The following is a 20,985-nucleotide window of genomic DNA, read 5'->3' as shown; positions in this document are numbered from 1 at the left end:
CTTGTTCATTTGTTCCCCTACATTCACTCTGGTCATGTCCCAAAGTTCCACAATTCTAACATATCCCACTTGGGATTGATGAAGATGCCGTCATGGCATTAACATGATGCTTTGGTGATTTTAAGGCTTCTTCAAGTCTAGCCATAGCTTTTTCAAACTTCAAATTGATGGTGTCAATGTGAGCACTAAGTTGAGCACCCAATTGAGTAATGGAGTCCACTTCATGCTTTCCTCCTCTAGTAGCCTTGCGAGGTCTACTATATTGTGAATTATGGACCGCCATTTCCTCAATTTTGTTCCAAGTTTGATTGTCATCAACTTCGGTGAACATTCCATTTGATCCCATGTTGAGAATGTTTCTTAAGTCTTCATAAAGACCGTTCCAAAATTGTTGTACTAAGAACCACTCGCTAAGTCCATGGTGAGGACATGATCGGCAAATTCCTTTAAATCGCTAACAAGCTTCATACAAGGATTCTTCATCTCTTTGCTTAAAGCCCGTAATTTGAGCTCTTAGCATGTTAGTCTTTTCCGGTAGATAGAACTTTTTGTAGAAAGCTAGAGCCAACTTCTTCCAAGAATCAATTCCGAGAGTAGCCTTATCAAGGCCTTTCAACCATTGTTTCGCGGTGCCAATTAGAGAAAAAGGAAATAAGACTCATCGGATTTGGTCTTGAGTTACACCGGTTTGAGAAATTGCATCACAATAGTCGCAAAAAGTTTCCATATGAGAATGAGGGTCTTCACTAGGCATCCCCCCAAATTGGCTTCTTTCGACTAATTGTATAAATGCGGATTTGGCAATAAAATTTCCGGTTAGATGTTGTGGTGTGGGAGTACTATTGGGTAGGTTCTCCTCGGTGGGTACGGAATGTGATGAAAACTTAGGCATTGTGGGTTGATTTTATGTTGGATTTTGTGTTGGGTTCTCCTCACCTTCTCTTGCAAAAGGGTTGATGAACTAATATTGTTTGGTTGAATATCTACAACCTCACCAATACCTCTCAAAGTTCTCCTAGCAAGTCTTCTATTATTTGTCAAAGTCCTTTCAATTTCGTGATCAAAGGGTAACAAGTTACCTTGTGATCTTTTAGACATGCAAAATATCAAACAACTCGAAAATAATTAGAACAAACCTTGAGGAGTTTACTTCCCCAAGGCTAAGAAAGACACAACTAATAAAAATATAAGAAAATGTAAATCAAGTTAACACCGTCCCCGGCAACGGCGCCATTTTTGGTCGTGTTCCCTTATGAGGGGTTTAGTTTTTAGTACTTGTCGTTAGGAGCACCTAGACCAAAACACAATTTATAACTTCACAAACAACTCTACAATTAGTAAAGAGGCAAGTAAAGGTCGGATCCCAAAGGACGGGAATTGAGATGAGATTTTCTATTGCAACTAGTGGTGTCTAAGGGTGTCACAATTTGGGGTTTGAAGTAGAAGATCACTAAACTAAATAGCAATGAAAGTAAACAAGCAAGATGATTAAAAAGGGATGTAAACAATTGATAAAAGGCACTAGGGTGTCATGGGGTCATAGGGGATTCATTGGAATTGATCATACAAACATATTCTCAAATTATAAGCAAGCAATTATTGTTGTGATGGATTGAGTTGATTTATATCTTACAATCCTAGGAAAGTTTGGGTCCCGGAGCCGAATCGATTAGATTGTACAACACCTACAAGTCGACTTAATCTTTCCTACTCAACTATATGCATGGTCTAATGAGACTCGAGTTGGTTTATGTCTTACAAGTCTCATTGAAAATATAGGTGATGGGTAAAAAATGCAAGGATTCATAGGCTCACATTTCATCAAACATAACATGTGCATAAGTTGAGATCACAATAAGCAAGCAAATAAACTATGAAAACATATTAATTTAGGCATGAATCATCCCCCATGTTGGTTTCCCCTAATTACCCATTAACCCTAGCTAAGGAAACTACTCACTCATTATCATATTGAACATGCTAGCAAGGTTGTCAATCATACCAACAAACTGAAACATGATGAATAAATGAATATAATTAACAATTATTAAAAAGGGATTAAGAGAATTATATCTACTAATGATTCCAATAATAAAGCAAAGAATAATAGAAGTACTTGATGATAGATTGGAAGGTTGTCAATCTCCTAATAATAACCCAAATAATCTTCAATTACCCAAAACAAAGGATGAACAAGAGAGAAATTAAGGAAATGAAACTTGTATTAAAACTTGATTAAATGTTGATTACAAAATTAAAGAGAGATTTGATTGATATTAACTACTCTATCTAAAGATTGCTAAGAAGAACATGCTCTTCTAATTAGACTAATGGGGTATTTATATTGGGGATTAGTTACATAAATTAGGGTTTACTAAGGGCTTAAATGACGATTAAGTCCTTGAGGAATCGCCGGTCTCTAGGGAGACTCCGGTCTCCTTTTCGCCGGTCTTAGAAAAAGATGTGCATCCTTCCTTGAAGCTTGTAGAAGACGAAAAGGCTGTTAGGGAATCCGGGCGTCGAGGGCACGGGACGGGCGGATTTTGCTGATTCTGGACGGGCGTCTAGAAGGGGAAGACGGGCGGATTCTGGGCGTTTTGGATGGGCGTCTTGTGGAGGAAGACGCTCGGATTGTGGGTGCTGGACGGGCGTCTTGAGGAGAATCCGCCCGGATTGTCTTACAGCTTCTTTCCTTCTTCTTTTCTTTCTTTTTCTTCATAAAATCCTTGAGGATTTCCTTGGGGATGCAAGGATCTTTTCTCATCATTTCCCATCTACTATAGTATGTACCAAGGCCTTCTGATCTTGTCTTCTCTTTGATGCTTGGTCATTGAATTCAATCAATTTAGCTTCATTTTGCTATGAAAATGCAAGGTTTGCACTCCTTTCCTACCATGGACACAAAACCTCAAAGAATATGCAAAACAAAGGACTAAAGACAATAAATGACCCAAATATGCACTAAAAAGCATGGGAACAAGGCTAATTCGGGGACTAAATATGCTCTAATTATGGTCACATCAATATCCTTATCTACTCAAATCATCCGTGAAAGTGATAAAATATCTATAGCTGTCTCTTGCGGTGATTGACATAGGTCCACACACATCAGTATGTATGAGTCCTAATAGGTCATTAGCGCGCCTTCCAACACCTTTGAAGTAAATTCGAGTCATTTTGCCGATAAGACATGATTCACACATGCCAAATGATGAGAAATCAAATGTGGAGATAGTCCCACTCTCAATGAGTTTCTTTACAGGTTTTTCATTTATGTGTCCCATCCGACAATGCCATAGATAAGTTTGATCTTTGTCACCAACCTTTAATTTCTTATTATTCACATGTAATATATCTGTGGTTTGATCTAAGATATAAATTCCATTTATGGAAACTGCTTTGCCATAAACCATTTCATTAAAAGAGAAAATACAGCTATTATCCTTTATTGAAAATGAAAAACCGTCTTTATCAAGTACGGAAACAGAAATAATATTCTTAGATAAACTGGGTACATAGTAACAGTTATATAAATATAACTCAAAACCACTAGGGAGCTGGATTACGTATGTTCCCATTGAGCCTGCAGCAACTCTTGCTCCATTCCCTACTCGTAGGTCCACATCACCCTTTGCGAGGGGTGTGATGTTTTTTAGGCCCTGCAAATGATTACACAGATGAGAACCACAACCAGTATCAAGTACCCAAGTTCCGAAACTTGCATGGTTAATCTCAATCATATGAATATAAGATGACATACCAATAGGAGTGACGCGGCCTGCTTTTATGTCCTCACGGTACACGGGACAGTTCCTCCTCCAATGCCCAGTCTTGTGACAATGGTGGCACACAACATCACTGCCCTTGCTCTTTGCCTTGCCTTGTGAGCCACTAGTCTCACCAGGCCCACTCTTACCATTTCCTGACTTCTTAAACTTTGGCTTTCCTACAGTTAGGTCGCCGTGAGCTTTGCCCTTACCCTCATTCTTGTTGGAAATCATGAGAACATCTTGCTTCATGCTCCCACTCAATTTCATATCCTTCTCGGTCTGTATGAGAAGTGAGTGTAGCTCATGAGGACTTTTCTTCATGTCATTCATGTAGTAATTTGCCCTGAAAAGGGCAAAACCATCATGAAGTGAATGAAGCATACGGTCAATGACTATGCTCTCACTGATTTTGCTATCAAGTGCCTCCAGTTTTTCGACATTCTCAATCATGTTAAGAATGTGTGGGCTAACCGGTTGGCCCTTCTGGAGTTTCGCCTCAAAGAAGCGACAGGTATGCTCATAAGTAACGATTCTCGGTACTTTTGAGAACTCATTAGTGAACGTGGTGAAAATCTTGTTTGCACCTTGGGCAATGAAGCGTCTTTGCAAATTGGTTTCCATTGCAAAAATGATTACGTTCTTTATCGCACCCGCTTCTATGACGAAGTCACTATAAGCAAGTGACTCGTTAGCTCTTGCATTTGGGCCTGGGTTTGGCGGTATTGGCTCAGTCAAGTACTTGAGCTTACCGTCAGCAATGGCAGCATTCCGTAATGATGCCTCCTAGTCCGCAAAGTTGGACCCGTCATTATTCAGTCGTGTGGACTGATTCATGTGGTCTATAAAATTTTTGAGCCAGGACTCGCGTGCAAGTGTGGCACTTGGCATAAGGATATCATTATTTCCAGCCATTTGTTGTAAACAGTATTATCAATATAAAACGAATTCTACACTGTGAGAAGAAGAAGAAAAATATAATAAGCATACTCATCGTTATGATCTAAGTCTAATGGAAAACTGTTATAATACGAAGACTCAAGCATTTATACAATTGACCTCCCCTAAGAATTATATAAATGATCCCAAGACTCAATTATCTGCAAATTGATAAGCCAACCTTTTGGCAAATTCTACTTTTAGAATTCTTGGTTGATAAATTTCTGTAAATTCTATCTATAGTCCATCATAATCTCGAGAAACTCTTCGGATTATAATGTTGAGGTAAAATAAGTCAACACAAACTACTTACCCAACGTAGAAGGGGTCATATGGAGAGTAAGGTCCTATATGCCTACCTACGAAGAAGGGATTCATAGTTGTTTGGCCTATAAAGAATAGTCTCAATTTTAGTTTTAGAGGAATATCCCATCAACTTTATTTTAATTCATTTTAAGTGAACTAATATCTAGCATGCGAGAATGAATAAACTAAGATGATGGCTTAAAATAGTGTGACATCTTTATGTCAATGGTGACTAACATCCAAACTATATGAGTCAATTTTCATGCATTTAAGTAGGTGGTTTGGTTTAGGCGGAATATGATGCACTAACTATCATGCGAAGAAAAGCAACAAGAATGGAAAAACGTAAAACAAAAATAAAGTCCTAGTGTGGCCTATCTACCAAAATGAACATAAATACAACTTTGGAATCCTTCCTAGGACCCGAGAAGCTTGTCTTGGTGTTCCATCTTGGTCCATATAGCGGGAGTGAGCAATCCAATCTCCATCTTTATTCTTCTCAAAATTACAATAAATAAATTACAAAACAAACCTATTTACATTCTAATTTCAAAAACATAATACTAAAGAAAATCAAAAGAGATTCGAGATCTCAAAATTACATCAAGATTATGTTCCCATCATTACGAAAACATAATCAACTAAGGCCACACTGGGTAATACAAAATTACAACCGATTGCAAAAATACGTAAATAAACCATTCAACAATTCATACAACTAAATAAAATGCATCAATTATAAATTAATCATTCAAGACATAATTCCTTAATTATGTAGAGTAATTTATCCAAACCACCTATTTTAAAATGATTAAAATTATGTGACAATTCCTCAATTACTCACAATAATTCCAATCTTAATACATACTAACTTGTAATATGAATTAATCTAACATCATTTTAAACCACTTTACAATAATTGGGTATCTAAAATTTGTGAACTTTTTCACAACAAACAATCATACATTATAGATATAATGTATAATAATTATTGGCCAAAACACAAACAACAAAAACCGAATTTTTTTTTTTTTTAATAGCCCTCGGCATACCTCTCGGCATTTGCTCTAAAAACGAAAAAAACAGTTTTTTTTCTTTTCGAAAACAACCCCTTTAATATGAACAAATTTGTTTAAAGTTGCTACTAGTACAAGATTGGCATAATCATCAACATTTAATTTGAACATAGATCCAAACTAGATGAGTCAATTTAACCTCTTAAAAAGAATATCTAAATTATGATTAAATCGATTTTCTGAATATTTGATTAATCACAATTGATTTGAACATTATTAAATTAATGAATTATGATTCTTAAACAACAATTTAACATCATGTATGCCAAAACTATATAGCAAAAACAACTGAACATCATTTATCAAAATAATTTCCATTTATATTTCAATTTAATTCTTATTAAATCAAAACATCTACAAATTTGTCATATTAATATATTTACATGTTAAAACAACAATATCAATAAATCAAAATGGAAACAAGGCATAAAAAAACAAAAATTATCTCGGCAAAAAAAAATTTGGTGCAGCCGAAATCTTTTTTTTTTTTTTTCAAAATTTTTGTTTTATTCCATTTATGAAAATCATATAAAATAATTTCGTGGCCTAATAACAAATATCGAGATCGATATTCTCCTAATCGTTGCACCCAAGATGTTCCGAGAAATGCCTCTTTCTTGCTAGAAAGAAAACTCTAATTTCTAATAATTTTAGAGTAGTTTTTAGGGTTTTGTGATGAGAGTGTTAGGTGAAAAATCAAATAAGTAAAATGATCCTTCCTCTCTCCTCTTAAAACCGTCCAAAGGGAGTAAAAGGAGGAAGATATTTTTCTTCTTTTATTTTCCTAAAATCGTGTAACCAACAACCAAAATAAGGAGAAAATCTTCTTATTTTTGGTTATTGTCAAATTGTATATTATGTGTATATTTATCAATTGTCATTTATGTCGTCACGTATTTAATAAGTCCACACACAACAGTTTGTAGTCGATTTATTAATACCGGTCTGTGATCATTTATTATGACAATTTCGTATATATATACATTAACTATAAATATCGCATATTTATAATTTGCTAATTAAATATAACCGTTTACGTTTAATTACGAATTAACATCTTAATTCGTTTAAGCTAACATTATATACATTAATTAAATATATCAGTTTATATTCAATTTACGAATTAACAATTAATTCGTCTCAGCTGATATTATTTAATTGTATTAAATAATCGACTCATCATCACATTGACTAACCTTTTAGTCAAATACATGGACTAACCTTTTAGTCATATAAGGCATCAATGTGATTATATTTTCATATAATCACATCTCTCAAACACATTCTTTAGGTGTGACTTTTAGGGACCAGTTGATCACCGCCATCAGTATGATAATAACGTCAAATTTCTAGCAAGCCAATCGTTATTAGTGAACGTTAATGAACTGATAAAATACTAAGTATACCCTGTGAACCTATAAGAGATTTATACATGTTATCGCACTAACTGTGGAGGACACTAGCTCCAACATAATTACAATCATTTATTTGTGATAGAAATAAGCTTTATAAGTCGGGATTACGTGTTTGACTGGGCTCGGAATATAGCTTTTAAGAACAGCTTTGATTTGGTGAAAGCAACAAATGGGGACAAAAATCATACACAACCCGAGTTTTGGGGTTTATACTTTCGTTGTTCAAGGTACAGGGGACCCTAAAAAAAGTTTGATCCTGACAAGCCCGACACTCCCGACAAGCCTAACAAGCCTAGGAAGAAAGGGACGCTTAAATGTGAATGTAAATTTCATGTTCGAGCCGTGCAAAATAGGCATTATGGTATAGATCGTAAAGAGTTGGTACTTTGGAACATATTGACCGCCGACAAGGGTGGATATTTCAATCACGATTTAGAAAAGTACAAAGATGGGGATAAACATTTTGCGAGTTTGGATGAAGACGCGAAGGAGTAAATGAGGCAACAAGTTCGGGAATTCCCCCGCGAGATATTAAAACCGGTCTTCATCCAAAAACCCCCGATAAACCCCAACCTTCCAGTACCCAAATTTATAACGAGGCAACCAAGGTTAGGCGAGAAATGAGAGGGGCACGGAATGTCGCTCAACAAATGTTGGCTCTAGCTGTAGGTGCGGAATATGTGGAATGACACAAGACAAATCTCGAGACAAAGGATCTCACTCATGTTTTTATGTCTCATTCGGAAGTCGTAAAGCTGTTCCGTGCTTATCCCCATGTAGTACTCATTGATTCGACCTACAAGACCAACGTTTACAAGGATACACTCGTTGAGGCTATTGGTGTCACACTATGTGGTTTTTCGTTCTTAATTGCTTGTGTGCTGCTTTATTCCGAGTCGGAAAAAGATTACGCGTAGATGTTGAAGTGATTAAAGGAGCTTCTCGAGTGTATTAGTGCATCTGTTCCAGCCTTTGCTACTAATCGGGAGTTGGGGTTGATTGTGAACCCCCCACGTTGAAACGGTAAATAAAAGAGCAAACATGGAGCGAAAAATGTGAGTTTTTAAAAACCTTTGATGAAGTACGTACGTTCACCATAACAAGGTCAAACGATAGCATAAGTAAAATTAATACACCTAAATAAAGTGTCTAGCTATCAAGGGGAAAACATATCCAACAAATACAAGTCACAAAAACCGAGTCTAAGCAACACGTAAGGTAAATGTCAATTATTATTGACACTCGCTAGCTCATACATATCTTCACCCCAATTAGCACCAACTTGTAGCAGTCATTCATGAAACATAAATGCCACAGTCAGTGGGGAGTAATTCAAGGTTCTCTCGGTCATATTACATTAAAACAAACGTAATTAAGAACGATATTAACCAAATATATGTCAATCCAACAAAATACAGAACTTGACATGAGACAGAGATAAAAATTGAACTACGGATTTACTAAGTCACATAGGCATGGAATATAACATGAATATAAACATATGAACCATCCTAACTATATTCACTTATATTCAAACACAAGTACGACTCCATGGTGAATGGCATATGCAAAAATCATAACTTATGCAAGACTTTACCACTCTATATTCAATTTCTCTCGGTAGGACGACGATAATAATACGATCTTAGTCTAAACCGAGCCAGACTCTCGGGATGAACATTTTTCAATTCGACATGCGATAAACATTTCATATCCAAGACTCAATGCAACAGAACGGAAGTCGAGTACCCCGAATTCGGTAGAACGACACGAAAGAAGCGGAAAGAGAATGAGCACGCCAAACCTAGAAAAACGGCACAAGATTGGCGTAAACAAGGTCAAGATAGTATATAATGCATAATGACACTACCATAAGATGACAACATGCCCAACAATAGATGAAACCCTATAAACATGACTAAAATGACCAATAAGAGCAAACAAGGTAAACATGGGTGGAACATCAAAAAACCATCATTTAACATGTAAATGATACTTAGTCAGTGAGTTCTAACATTACAAACGGTTTAACATACCCCCCATAGTCCCCATAACAAAGGTGTAGGTCAAAAACGACAAGATAAGGCGAGAAAAGAGGGTCTATAGGTCAATAATGCAACTTGGCGAAGTTACACGGCCAACTTGAACGCACACGGTCAAACTCGCATGGCCAAAGGCTCCTTGGATCTAACTCACACGGCCAAAGTCAATATGCACGGTCAAAGTCACACGGTCATAGCCTCCCTGGACTCAACTCGCACGGTTGTCTACAACACGCACGATTATGGGACTCCTTCGACCCCTTTTCGTAAAATGGTCATATATCCCTCATTTCTCGGTCATTTAGGGCGTGTGACATACTGTTAGAACCATAAGAAGGAAATATAACTCCTAAACTTAGAATTACATAAATAACATGACAATAACTCAATATATGGGTATTTAAAGTTGACCCTTCATGAGAGCGATTTTCAAACTTATTATTGTTTTACCAATTTCCATTCTAACTTTAATGTGACTTGTTTAAACATGTGAATTCTTACCCTAGTGTCTCAAATACAACATGTACATATCCAACAATGATTTATAAGACTATCAAAAGCAATGGTCTTAAGCCAACATCAACCAATTACAAGAATCGCCAACAATGGAAAACCGCAACTTTACTCAAATTCGCTCCAACTTTAAAGTTGGGCACAACATTAATAAACTAACATGAAACCTCATGAGAAATCAATGTTCTATCCTATAGGAGACATGTAAAATATGAATTAAGCATCATGTGAGAGACATCTTATTCATATTATCACTCAAAGAAACACCCCATAACATAATTTGGTGTCAATACTTCAAGACATCATCCACACCAACAAGGACATAGTTCATACCATCATGTTAGACAAGACAATCATGAATTAACATATAAAAGTGGATTCCCAACCCAACATAGTCTCAAAGTCTACAACTTTACCCAATTTTATTATTAGCATATAAATATTGCTTCTTTTAATGAATAATCACCAAATCTAACTACCAAATTAACATAAAACCCATGTAATACCGAGTAACCTATCACCGTTACCTTTTTGCACTTCTAGTATTCTAAAGTCTCGTCAATCTCGTACTAATACGCGTTCGAGTCCTAAAGGTTGCTTCCTAAATAAAAATTTCAAATAAATTAGGTTAATTACCTTAACCCTAGAAAGACGGAATTTAGATAAGTTGAGAAAGTGATGTGAATCGCAAGCGGAAGTCTTGACTTGTACTAACAAATAGACGAAGGATCCGAATGCACTAGGTGCAACCCGATCAATCCGTATATTCGTAGTGAGTTTTGAATAAAAAAGGAAGGGATATTTGTCGTAGCTAGACCTATAGCTACGCCAATGGGTGAATTGTTTGATACTCGTCAAACAATTCGACTTAAACTTAGGATCACGTCCCTCGTTCAAGCAAGGTGCGAAATCGCGTTTCGACCTCTTAAGCCAAACCACTCGTGTAACAACACAAGAAGATAAGACAAGTTTTAGAGATTACTCTCAAGTTTTTTTCTTCAAAATTGGATGATCAACAAATGAGAGCTACAAGCCTTTATATAGGCCGAATTTACTTGGGCACCAAGGCTAGCTTTTAATGCCTTGTGGTGAGTTCTAGGCCATGTAGGAGAACTAGGTAAGACTAAGATAAAAACTAGGCAAGACTTTGTAGAAAACTAGGCTATGACAAAAACTAGGCTATGACTTTGTAGAAAACTAGGCTATGACAAAAACTAGGTGAACTTTATTCAATGCCCTTGGACTAGCCCATTTTCGAGATTGTCCTTGCTCCACACGGCTCTAATGCTCCCATTGGCGGGTGATCATGCATTTTTCTCGACTATTATTCGAACCGATCCATGCTTGGTGAACCGGGTTGCCTTGGTCGCTTGTTTCGAGAATTATTTCGTCGAGGTGATTCGTATTCACATCAATCCCTCCTCCTTTGAAAGGAATTGTCCTCAATTCTGCAATCCCATTATCCTCGATGTAAGGAGAGAGATCACCCACATTGAAAGTGGCGTGGACACCGTAGTCCCCTGGGAGTTCGACCTTGTAAGCATTGTCTCCATACTTTGAAATCACCTTGTAAGGACCTTCTGCGCGCGGCATGAGTTTGTTCTTTCGTTTGCTTGGGAATCGTTCTTTCCTTAGATGCACCCAAACCAAATCTCCTTCCTTGAAAATCCTTGGTGGGCGGGTTTTGTTGGCTTTTTGCTTGTATACCTCATTGACGGACTCATTGGAGCGAACCTGCTCATGTAGTTTAATCATGGATTTTACCTTTTCTTCCGCGCTTTTGTGTACTAGCTCGCCCTCGGGTAAGGGAATGAGATCGAGTGGTAGATAGGGATTTACGCCATACACGATCTCAAAAGGAGAGTGCTTCGTCGCGTATGATGGAGACCTGTTGTAGGCAAACTCGGCATGAGCGAGTTTTAGATCCCAATCCTTCTGAGTTTTGTTCACGAGGCCGCGTAGTAATACCCCAAGAGTGCGGTTTGTCACTTCCGTTTGACCATCGGTTTGAGGATGGTGAGAGGTACTAAATAACAGTTTGGTACCCACCTTCTTCCACAGAGTGTTCCAAAAATAGCTTAAGAACCTTGAGTCACGATCGGAGACTATCGTCCTTGGGACTCCATGAAGGCGGAGTATCTCTCGAAAGTATAAGTCGGCTACGTTGTTAGCATCATCTGTCTTGTGACATGCAATAAAATGGGCCATCTTGGAAAATCGATCCACTACGACCATGATTGCGTCCTTACCCCTTTGGGTTCGCGGTAGAGCAACAATAAAATCCATGGACACGTCTTCCCATGGTCTGTTAGGAATCGGTAAGGGAGTGTACTCCCCTGGCTTGAAGGTACTTTTTGCAACGTGACAAGTGACACACTTGCGAATCACATCTTGCACGTCCTTCAACATTCGAGGCCAATAGACGTGCTCTTTAAGGACCTCTATAGTCTTGGTGACACCAAAATGCCCACCAAGTCCTCCCCCATGAGCTTCTCGTATCAATAACTCTCGGACTTGATGCTTGGGTACACACAGCTGATTTCCTTTGAAAAGAAATCCATCTTGAATTATGAACTCGCCTCGGGGCCCTGCTTGACTTATCCTAAACATTTCACCAAAGTCGGGATCAGTTTCATAGTAATCTTTCAAGGTCTCGAATCCAAGTAGGCGAACATCAAGCACGTTCAGTAAAGAGTAGCGTCGGGAAAGAGCGTCGGCCACCACATTGCTTTTACCATCCTTATATTTCGATGAGAAATGAAAGGATTGAAGGAATTCAACCCATTTGGCATGTCTTAAGCTCAGCTTCTGCGGCCCATTGATGTATTTTAAGGATTCATGATCCGAATGTAGGATGAAATGATTTGGGCGAAGATAGTGGCTCCAATGGTTGAGTGCTCTCACTATGGCGTAGAACTCCTTGTCATATGTGCAATATTTGAGCCGAGCTCCACTTAGCTTCTCGGAAAAGTAAGCAATGGGTCGCTTTCCTTGGACCAACACAGCTCCAATTCCAACACCGCTCGCATCACACTCTACCTCGAAGGGTTGAGTAAAATCGGGAAGTGCCAGTATCGGTGCTTCACAGAGCCGTTGGATAATAGTCTCGAAAGCCCTTTGAGCAGCCTCGGTCCATACAAACGTCCCTTTCTTTAAACACTCGGTGATGGGGCTTGTGATGGTGCTGAAATCCTTTATAAATCTTCGGTAAAATGAAGCAAGTCCTTGGAAAGACCGAACCTCCGTGACGGATTTAGGCGTAGGCCATGACTTAATGGCCTCGATCTTTGATTGGTCCACTGAAACTCCATCTTTAGAAACCACATAGCCGAGGAATATGACACTCTCGACCAAGAATGAACATTTCTCCTTCTTTCCATATAGCTTTTGTCCTCGGAGAGTTTCGAACACTTCGCGAAGGTGTCTGAAGTGATCTTCTTTGCTTTGACTGTAAACCAAGATATCATCCAAATAAACAACCACAAATTTTCCCAAGAATGGTTTGAGTACCTCGTTCATGAGCCGCATGAAAGTACTCGGGGCGTTGGTTAACCCGAACGGCATGACAGTCCATTCGTACAACCCATGTTTGGTTTTGAACGCGGTTTTCCATTCGTCACCTTCCCGCATTCGTATCTGATGATAGCCACTCCTCAGGTCGATCTTAGAAAAGATCTCGGAGCCATGCAACTCATCCAGCATGTCATCAAGTCTTGGAATCGGGAAACGGTACTTGATAGTTATGTTGTTCACGGCTCGACTATCGATGCACATCCGCCAACTCCCATCCTTTTTTGGGACAAGAAGAGTAGGAACGGCACATGGACTCATGCTTTCACGAACATAGCCTCGTTCCATTAGCTCCTCGATTTGGCGCTGCAACTCCTTGGTCTCTGTTGGGTTGCATCGATAGGCTGCCTTGTTAGGCAACGCAGCTCCAGGAATGAGATCGATTTGATGTTCGATCCCGCGGATAGGCGGCAATCCTGGTGGTAAGTCTTCAGGGAAAACGTCCTCGAATTCCTTTAAGAGTGCCGCTAGCTGGGTATCCTTGATTTCAACTTTTGGTGCCTCGTTGACCACCATAAGATAGACACAACCACCTTCCTTTAAGACCTCACCAACTTCTTGCTCACTTGCAAACATGGTCATGCTTGCGGTCTTCCTCTGTGGGGTGCCCAAAGAACGGACAAAGACTAGGTGCCATCGGTCTTAGGACAAGCTTCTTACCCTTGTCGACCAATTCATATTCGTTGCTTCGGCCGCGGTGTATGACATTGCGATCAAATTGCCATGGACGCCCCAAGAGTACGTGGCATGCATCCATTGGCACTACGTCACACAAGATATTGTCGTCATAAGAGCCCATTGTTAACGCCACTTTGACTTGTTTGGTGACCTTCACCTTGTTCCCGTCATCAAGCCAATGTAACACATATGGTTTGGGATGAGGTATGGTATCCAATCCCAACTTGTCCACCATCTTTGTAGAAGCAACGTTGGTACAACTCCCTCCATCAATGATTAGGCTACACCACATGTCTTTCACCTGACATTTGGTGTGAAAAATCTGGTTCCTTTGTTCCGCCTCAATTGGTGTGGATTGAGTCTGCAAAGCACGAAGAACTAAAGCACAATCATAGTTAGGAGCGTCATAAGTTTCGACATCTCTATCGTTCTCCTCTTCTTCCCTTTCTTCGAAGTTGAACACATCGCCCAATCGTTCTTCTTCCTCATACAACTCGTCTCGAACGGCAATAGCTTCCCTTAGGGCAATGTTTCTCTTGTTTGGGCACGCGTTCTGAAAATGCCCAAATCCTTGGCATTTGAAACACCGTACTCTAGATAAACTTGTCTCTTTAGGAACGGGTATCTTGGGAGCGGACTCAGGGGTGGAAATCTTCTTAGGTGTAGTCTCAACTGTACGACTACTCGGACTCCCCCTTGAGTATCCTTCGTTCCTCCAGCTTCGTCCACCCTCACCATGAGTTGGAGTGAGCTTGGCCTTTCCTTGGGCTTCTACCTTGAGACATAGATTACACAAGGAATCGAAGTCAGCGTAAGATTGCAATTCAACTGAATTGGCTATGTTACGATTTAGCCCACGAAGGAATCGAGCCATCTTCAAGTCTTCACTTTCCTCTATTCCTCCCATTAAAGTAAAGTTTTCAAACTCATTTATGTAATCTGAAACACTACTCCTCTCTTGAGTCAACTCGGCAATCTTGCGATACGTTGTGAGTCTATACGTGGCTGGGACGTATCTCTTGCGTAGCTTTCTTTTGAGAGATTCCCAAGAGGATATCTTTTCCTTTCCTGCTCGGGCACGTTTTACCTTGAAGCCTTCATACCACAAGGAGGCTCCACGACTTAGTCGTAGAATGGCGTACTTGCAACACTTTTCATCATCCAGGTCTTTGAACTCGAACATCCGTTCAATCTTCCTCTCCCATTCGAGGTAATCCTCGGGATCCGTGCCTCCCACAAACTCGGGTAGTTCACTTACCTTGAATTCTTCTCGACTTTGTTCTCCTCGACGTGGTGTTCCGTTCACGCCAATTTCCGAAAGGTTTTGTAGTGCTTCTATAAGATTTTGAAGGATATTAGGATTGTTGGGATCCATTTTTTTTTTTTTTTGTTGATGAATAGTACCGTGAACAGTACGTGAACAGTAACTTTTTTTTTTTTTTTTTTTTTTTTTTTTTTTTTTTTTGCGAAGAAATCAAGACCCTTGGATCGTCTTGATTAGTGGAAATCAAGAGCCGAAGCTCTGATACCACAATTGATGTGAATCGCAAGCGGAAGTCTTGACTTGTACTAACAAATAGACGAAGGATCCGAATGCACTAGGTGCAACCCGATCAATCCGTATATTCGTAGTGAGTTTTGAATAAAAAAGGAAGGGATATTTGTCGTAGCTAGACCTATAGCTACGCCAATGGGTGAATTGTTTGATACTCGTCAAACAATTCGACTTAAACTTAGGATCACGTCCCTCGTTCAAGCAAGGTGCGAAATCGCGTTTCGACCTCTTAAGCCAAACCACTCGTGTAACAACACAAGAAGATAAGACAAGTTTTAGAGATTACTCTCAAGTTTTTTTCTTCAAAATTGGATGATCAACAAATGAGAGCTACAAGCCTTTATATAGGCCGAATTTACTTGGGCACCAAGGCTAGCTTTTAATGCCTTGTGGTGAGTTCTAGGCCATGTAGGAGAACTAGGTAAGACTAAGATAAAAACTAGGCAAGACTTTGTAGAAAACTAGGCTATGACAAAAACTAGGCTATGACTTTGTAGAAAACTAGGCTATGACAAAAACTAGGTGAACTTTATTCAATGCCCTTGGACTAGCCCATTTTCGAGATTGTCCTTGCTCCACACGGCTCTAATGCTCCCATTGGCGGGTGATCATGCATTTTTCTCGACTATTATTCGAACCGATCCATGCTTGGTGAACCGGGTTGCCTTGGTCGCTTGTTTCGAGAATTATTTCGTCGAGGTGATTCGTATTCACATCAGAAAGGGCTAGACTTTATTACTTAGAAATATGGAGAGAGAGAGAGAGAGAGAGAGAGAGAGACGAGAGAGAGAGAGAGAGAGAGAGAGAGAGAGAGAGAGACGAGAAGAAGATTGGTGTGAAAATGGGACGATTTGGTGGAGAGAGATTTAGGCAAGTTTTAAGCTCTCAAGTGAAAATAGTGTTTAATGGAGATGTGAGATGAGAAATTTCATATTTTTGTGAAGGTAGAAGAATAAGTGGGAGGGTTTCTCTACATAAAAGAGAATCTAAAAGGGGCCCAAAAGGCTTAACTTGGCCCAACTGCCAACTTGACTCGGTTTCCACGCAGATTCGGTGTAGAAGGCTCTATTTGAACAAGTTGGCAGCGGTTTCAGCCAACTATACTAAAACGAGGTTTTTTTTAATATAAAATAGGCGCTATAAAATAATAAAATAACTATTTAATCTAAAAATTCCGGAATCAGAATTTCGCGGGTGTTATATTGATTGCCGCTCTTTAGTCCGTATATCCTTGCACTGCTCACCTGTTGTGTTGTTGGCACGTGAACCGTGCTAGGGATAAAAAATCACTCGAAAGTCGACATTTGGTGTGGTATAAAAATCTAATTATGAACAATCGAGAAAGAGGTTGGAGCCTAGTGATCGATGCAACTACCGTGGATGAGTTTCGGAACGGTTGGGATGCTTTCAATAACAGGTGGACTGATTTAGCGACTTCTGCGGCGAAAGCATGGGGTAAGCACTCGAACAAGTTCGTTTTATGCTATACAAATCGATACTTCTATCTCGGCAACACAACCACTTCTCGTATAGAGTCCGCTCATGAAGGCTTCGTTGAAAAGTGTTAGCCTGAACCTTAATACTATGTGGTCCCGTATTCATTCCATGCTTGAGTTAACACTCCAAAATAATATGTGAGCTAGAACAATCGAGGACTAGGCCGCAAATTAGAAATCGTATATTTTTCTTGTTGTAAGGAAATGTGTCTATCAAGGCTATTGAGATTATGGAAGCCGAAATTAAGAGAGGGATTGAGCTGGGGATCGGGTTGGAAGACCGATATAGATGTGCTTTACGGGTTATTCATGGCTTAACTGGTGCTTGTGGATTGATTCAACTGCAAGAGTAGACCTGGAAAAATGGGTCAAAGCTAAGCCTAATGACCCGACCCGAAAAGGCTGACCCAAGACCCGAAAGTGATCCGAACTTGTTTGAGCCGAGTATGACCCGAAACCCGAAATGACCCGATCCAACCCGACCCAGACCCGACCTAAACTTGGATTGACCCAATGTTGACCCGAACCTAGATGACCCGACCCAAAAAACCCTGACCCATAATTGATCTGATCCAAAATGATTCGAAGTGACCCAATATGACCCGAATCGACAAGTACTAAGTCATATTGATATTATACATATCAAATAAAGTTTCATTGGTTACAACCGTCCTTAATAAATAGTTAAATTTGCAAAATAATATTTTTTAATTAAAATAGTACTAACCAAAGTGGTTTAGACATTAACTCGAAAGCGACCGACCCAAAATGACCCATACCCAAAAGTGACCTGATCCGAAATGGGCCGATAATAGGTCATTTGATATTGACCCGAAATCCGAAATGACCCGACTCGATCCGAAATATGTGACAGACCGAAATGACCCGACCCGATTAACCCGATTTGCCACCTCTAGGTAAGAGGGTTCATCTTGATGACGTTCACGCTTTCTGGAGAATCTTGGAGTACGATAATATTGATGTGATGCCCAAGAACGATAGTGATGCGTTGGAAGAGCTTATAGAGTAAGCGGGAGCTAGCGACCCGACAAAGAGGAGGGTATTCGTTGAGAAAATGCATGATGATCTTCATCTGGGGGAACACGGATTTTCATCCACCCTCAGTTAGAGAAAATCCCAAGGGCGACCGAGAGATTCCACTACTCGGAATAAGTCGGGTTTTGAGCACTCAAAGAGGAAGTGTGGGATACCTGCCATAAGTAGATCGACAAATGTTCAACATATGATAGGTGATTTTGATCAAGGACCGGTAGATGCACCATTGGAAATTGGCTACACTAAGGGACATTCTATGGAGTTATTTTGATGGTTGAGTAGATGTTGGTGATGATAGTCATTGGGGTTTTCGAGTAATCTCGCATGCTGCGCGTGTAATACCCGTAATTAATAATTTATGAGAATAATTTATATAATTTAAATAATTAATTAATGGCATTTCTAATAATAATTACAAATAAGACGTTAATTAAATAATAAAGTAAGCGAGTCGGGAATTGGACTTGAAGCCAGTTAAGCTTTGGGCTGTGTGATGTAGATAATGGGCTGATTATATTAAGGCCTAGTATGAGTATTGGTCGGGTTTTAAAGCAGGATTTAATAATAATATAATAAGTGTAATAATAATATGGTAATTCCTAATAATAATCGGAATAAGGAAATAGTTTCCTAATTGGCCTCATATGCTCCCTAAACATAGACTATAAATACATAATAAATCTAAAAAATAATTTATAAAAGTAGAGGAAGGAGATTTAAGAGACGGAAGGACCAATTTACGATAAAATGTAAGACCATCTTATATTATAATGTATTGATTTTGTAATTGTTATAAATCATAAACTAGACCACCGTAGACGAACTGAGACCGTCACCATGATCGTGGATCATCAGGGTTTGACTGTATCTCCATTTTGACCGTCGTTGACCGCTAGGGATGGGTGTTTGACCGACTATAAAAGGGTTGTTGTGGGTGGTTGTTTAACACGTTTTATATGATTTATAAACCCTTATTTCAGTCGTGCTGACCTAGGCTTATTAAGGGTTGTACCTGGGGTTGAGTCGACCATCGTGGGTGGTGAAGGGTGGTGGTTAGCGCGGTTGTTGCTGGATTTTATTAGGTTGTGAGTATTGTCTTAGATCGTGTATTTGTGAACACCTGTGATGAACCATTTTGGGGAGCAGATTGATTGACAGGTACTTGTGTTAGCTGACTTGGGAGCTTATGGGAATGCATGAGGATTTAGCAAGACTACCTAGATGTCTAGATCACACAGTTTTAATGGTTACTTGTATTCAATTCCGCTGCGAGATGTATTAAATTTTATCCAGTTAATCGTGTAAGGTTGTATTTGACATTAATTATTTAAGTTTTAATAAAGTACTGTGTTTTGTTTACCTTTGTTATTCACTACCTTGGAAAACCGAGATGGTAACTCTCTTATTTATTGAGGAATGTCTCGCTAAAGGCTCTTTGATAAATGGGGTGTTACAGCGCGGGATCGAGAAAGTGACTATTTAGTCATGAGAGAGTGGTGCTAGGGAGATTAAGAGATACGATCTCTATAAGATTTTTTTATGGTCATTTATATCCGATAAATAATAGTTTTACCATATATAAAAACACCTTGAGAATCATCGAATTTTCCGGGAAAACGGATTTTGTGGAGCAACATTGGATGCATGGGGAAGATTTGTTTGTGTTTGCATCGATGTTTAATTGGACCATTTGTGTCATCGCCAAAAATCAATTTGGAGGAGAGCGTACTTGGCAATGTAGTACATATTTACCCCTAAGGAGCTCAACTTAAAGTTTGGTGCCATACGGTGTTTTGTGGATTGTAAATTACAAATTCCATTGGATGTGATTGCATTGTAGAAGACCATCGGGATAAGTACTGATGCCTTCAATTGATATGTCTTGGGAAGAGGCCGGAGACCTTAGTGTTACACGCTATCCAGAATTATACAAGACAAACTTTGAAACTGGCATACATCTCTATGGGAACGACACCTAGAGTACATCGTCAAAGAGGGCGTCGCACAAGAGATGATGCAGAAGCTGAAGCTGCGAGGAAATTAAACTTTGATGACGTTATCCAAGTATCTGATATATAATATAAATTGAATTAGGTTATAAATTATCATTGCATTGTATAAATTAACTTAAGTTCAAATATGTAACCGTTTGAAATTCAAATGTGTAACAGTTTCAATTTCAAAAAATTTACGGTTTGAATTTCAAATATGTAACTGTTTCAAATTCAAATATGTAACCTTTCAAATTCAGAAATTGTAACACCCCCGCATACCAGGACGCCTTACCAAGGACCATCCCAGTGTATGACGGTGTCACCATCTCGGTTTCCCGAGGAAGTAGACCAAATTAGACAATAAAAGAACAAGTTTAAAAGATCAATATACCATATACAATATAGTTCTATACAACCTCTTAAGACCAAAGATTAAACTACAACAACTCATGACACAGCTCTTCTAGACTGGTAGTGTGAAGACTCGATCCCTCCATTCCTAGCAGCCACAATCAACAGTACCTGCTAAGCCAACTGCTCACCATCCCCGAATGGATCACCGCAGGTTTACAAACAAC

General features: G+C 39.1%; 2 protein-coding genes and 1 non-coding gene across 3 annotated transcripts in view; 1 reads left to right on the top strand and 2 right to left on the bottom strand.

Moving 5' to 3' along the window:
* Positions 1-11,813, bottom strand: part of LOC141607595 (uncharacterized) — a 28,280-nt gene extending 16,467 nt beyond the window's left edge. Inside the window, exon 1 of the mRNA XM_074426946.1 lies at positions 11,393-11,813. Within this exon, the coding sequence (XP_074283047.1) occupies positions 11,393-11,813 (421 nt within the window). The remainder of the gene's footprint in view (positions 1-11,392) is intronic.
* Positions 414-520, top strand: LOC141610281 (small nucleolar RNA R71). The gene has a single exon (XR_012528184.1). It is a non-coding gene; the product is annotated as a small nucleolar RNA R71 (small nucleolar RNA).
* Positions 11,814-14,190: 2,377 nt separating the features above from the next.
* Positions 14,191-15,681, bottom strand: LOC141607594 (uncharacterized). Its single transcript, XM_074426944.1, has one exon. The coding sequence runs from the start codon at positions 15,679-15,681 to the stop codon at positions 14,191-14,193; it is 1,491 nt and encodes a 496-aa protein (XP_074283045.1).
* Positions 15,682-20,985: the final 5,304 nt, after the last annotated feature.

The sequence above is a fragment of the Silene latifolia genome, chromosome 10, assembly GCF_048544455.1.
Source record: "Silene latifolia isolate original U9 population chromosome 10, ASM4854445v1, whole genome shotgun sequence".
In the NCBI taxonomy this organism is placed as follows: Eukaryota; Viridiplantae; Streptophyta; class Magnoliopsida; order Caryophyllales; family Caryophyllaceae; genus Silene; species Silene latifolia.
This window is presented reverse-complemented; position numbering and strand designations above follow the sequence as displayed.

What these genes read in the sequence shown, in the direction of transcription:
- LOC141607594 (XM_074426944.1), bottom strand. Translation starts at nt 15,681, where the DNA reads ATGGATCCCAACAATCCTAATATCCTTCAAAATCTTATAGAAGCACTA.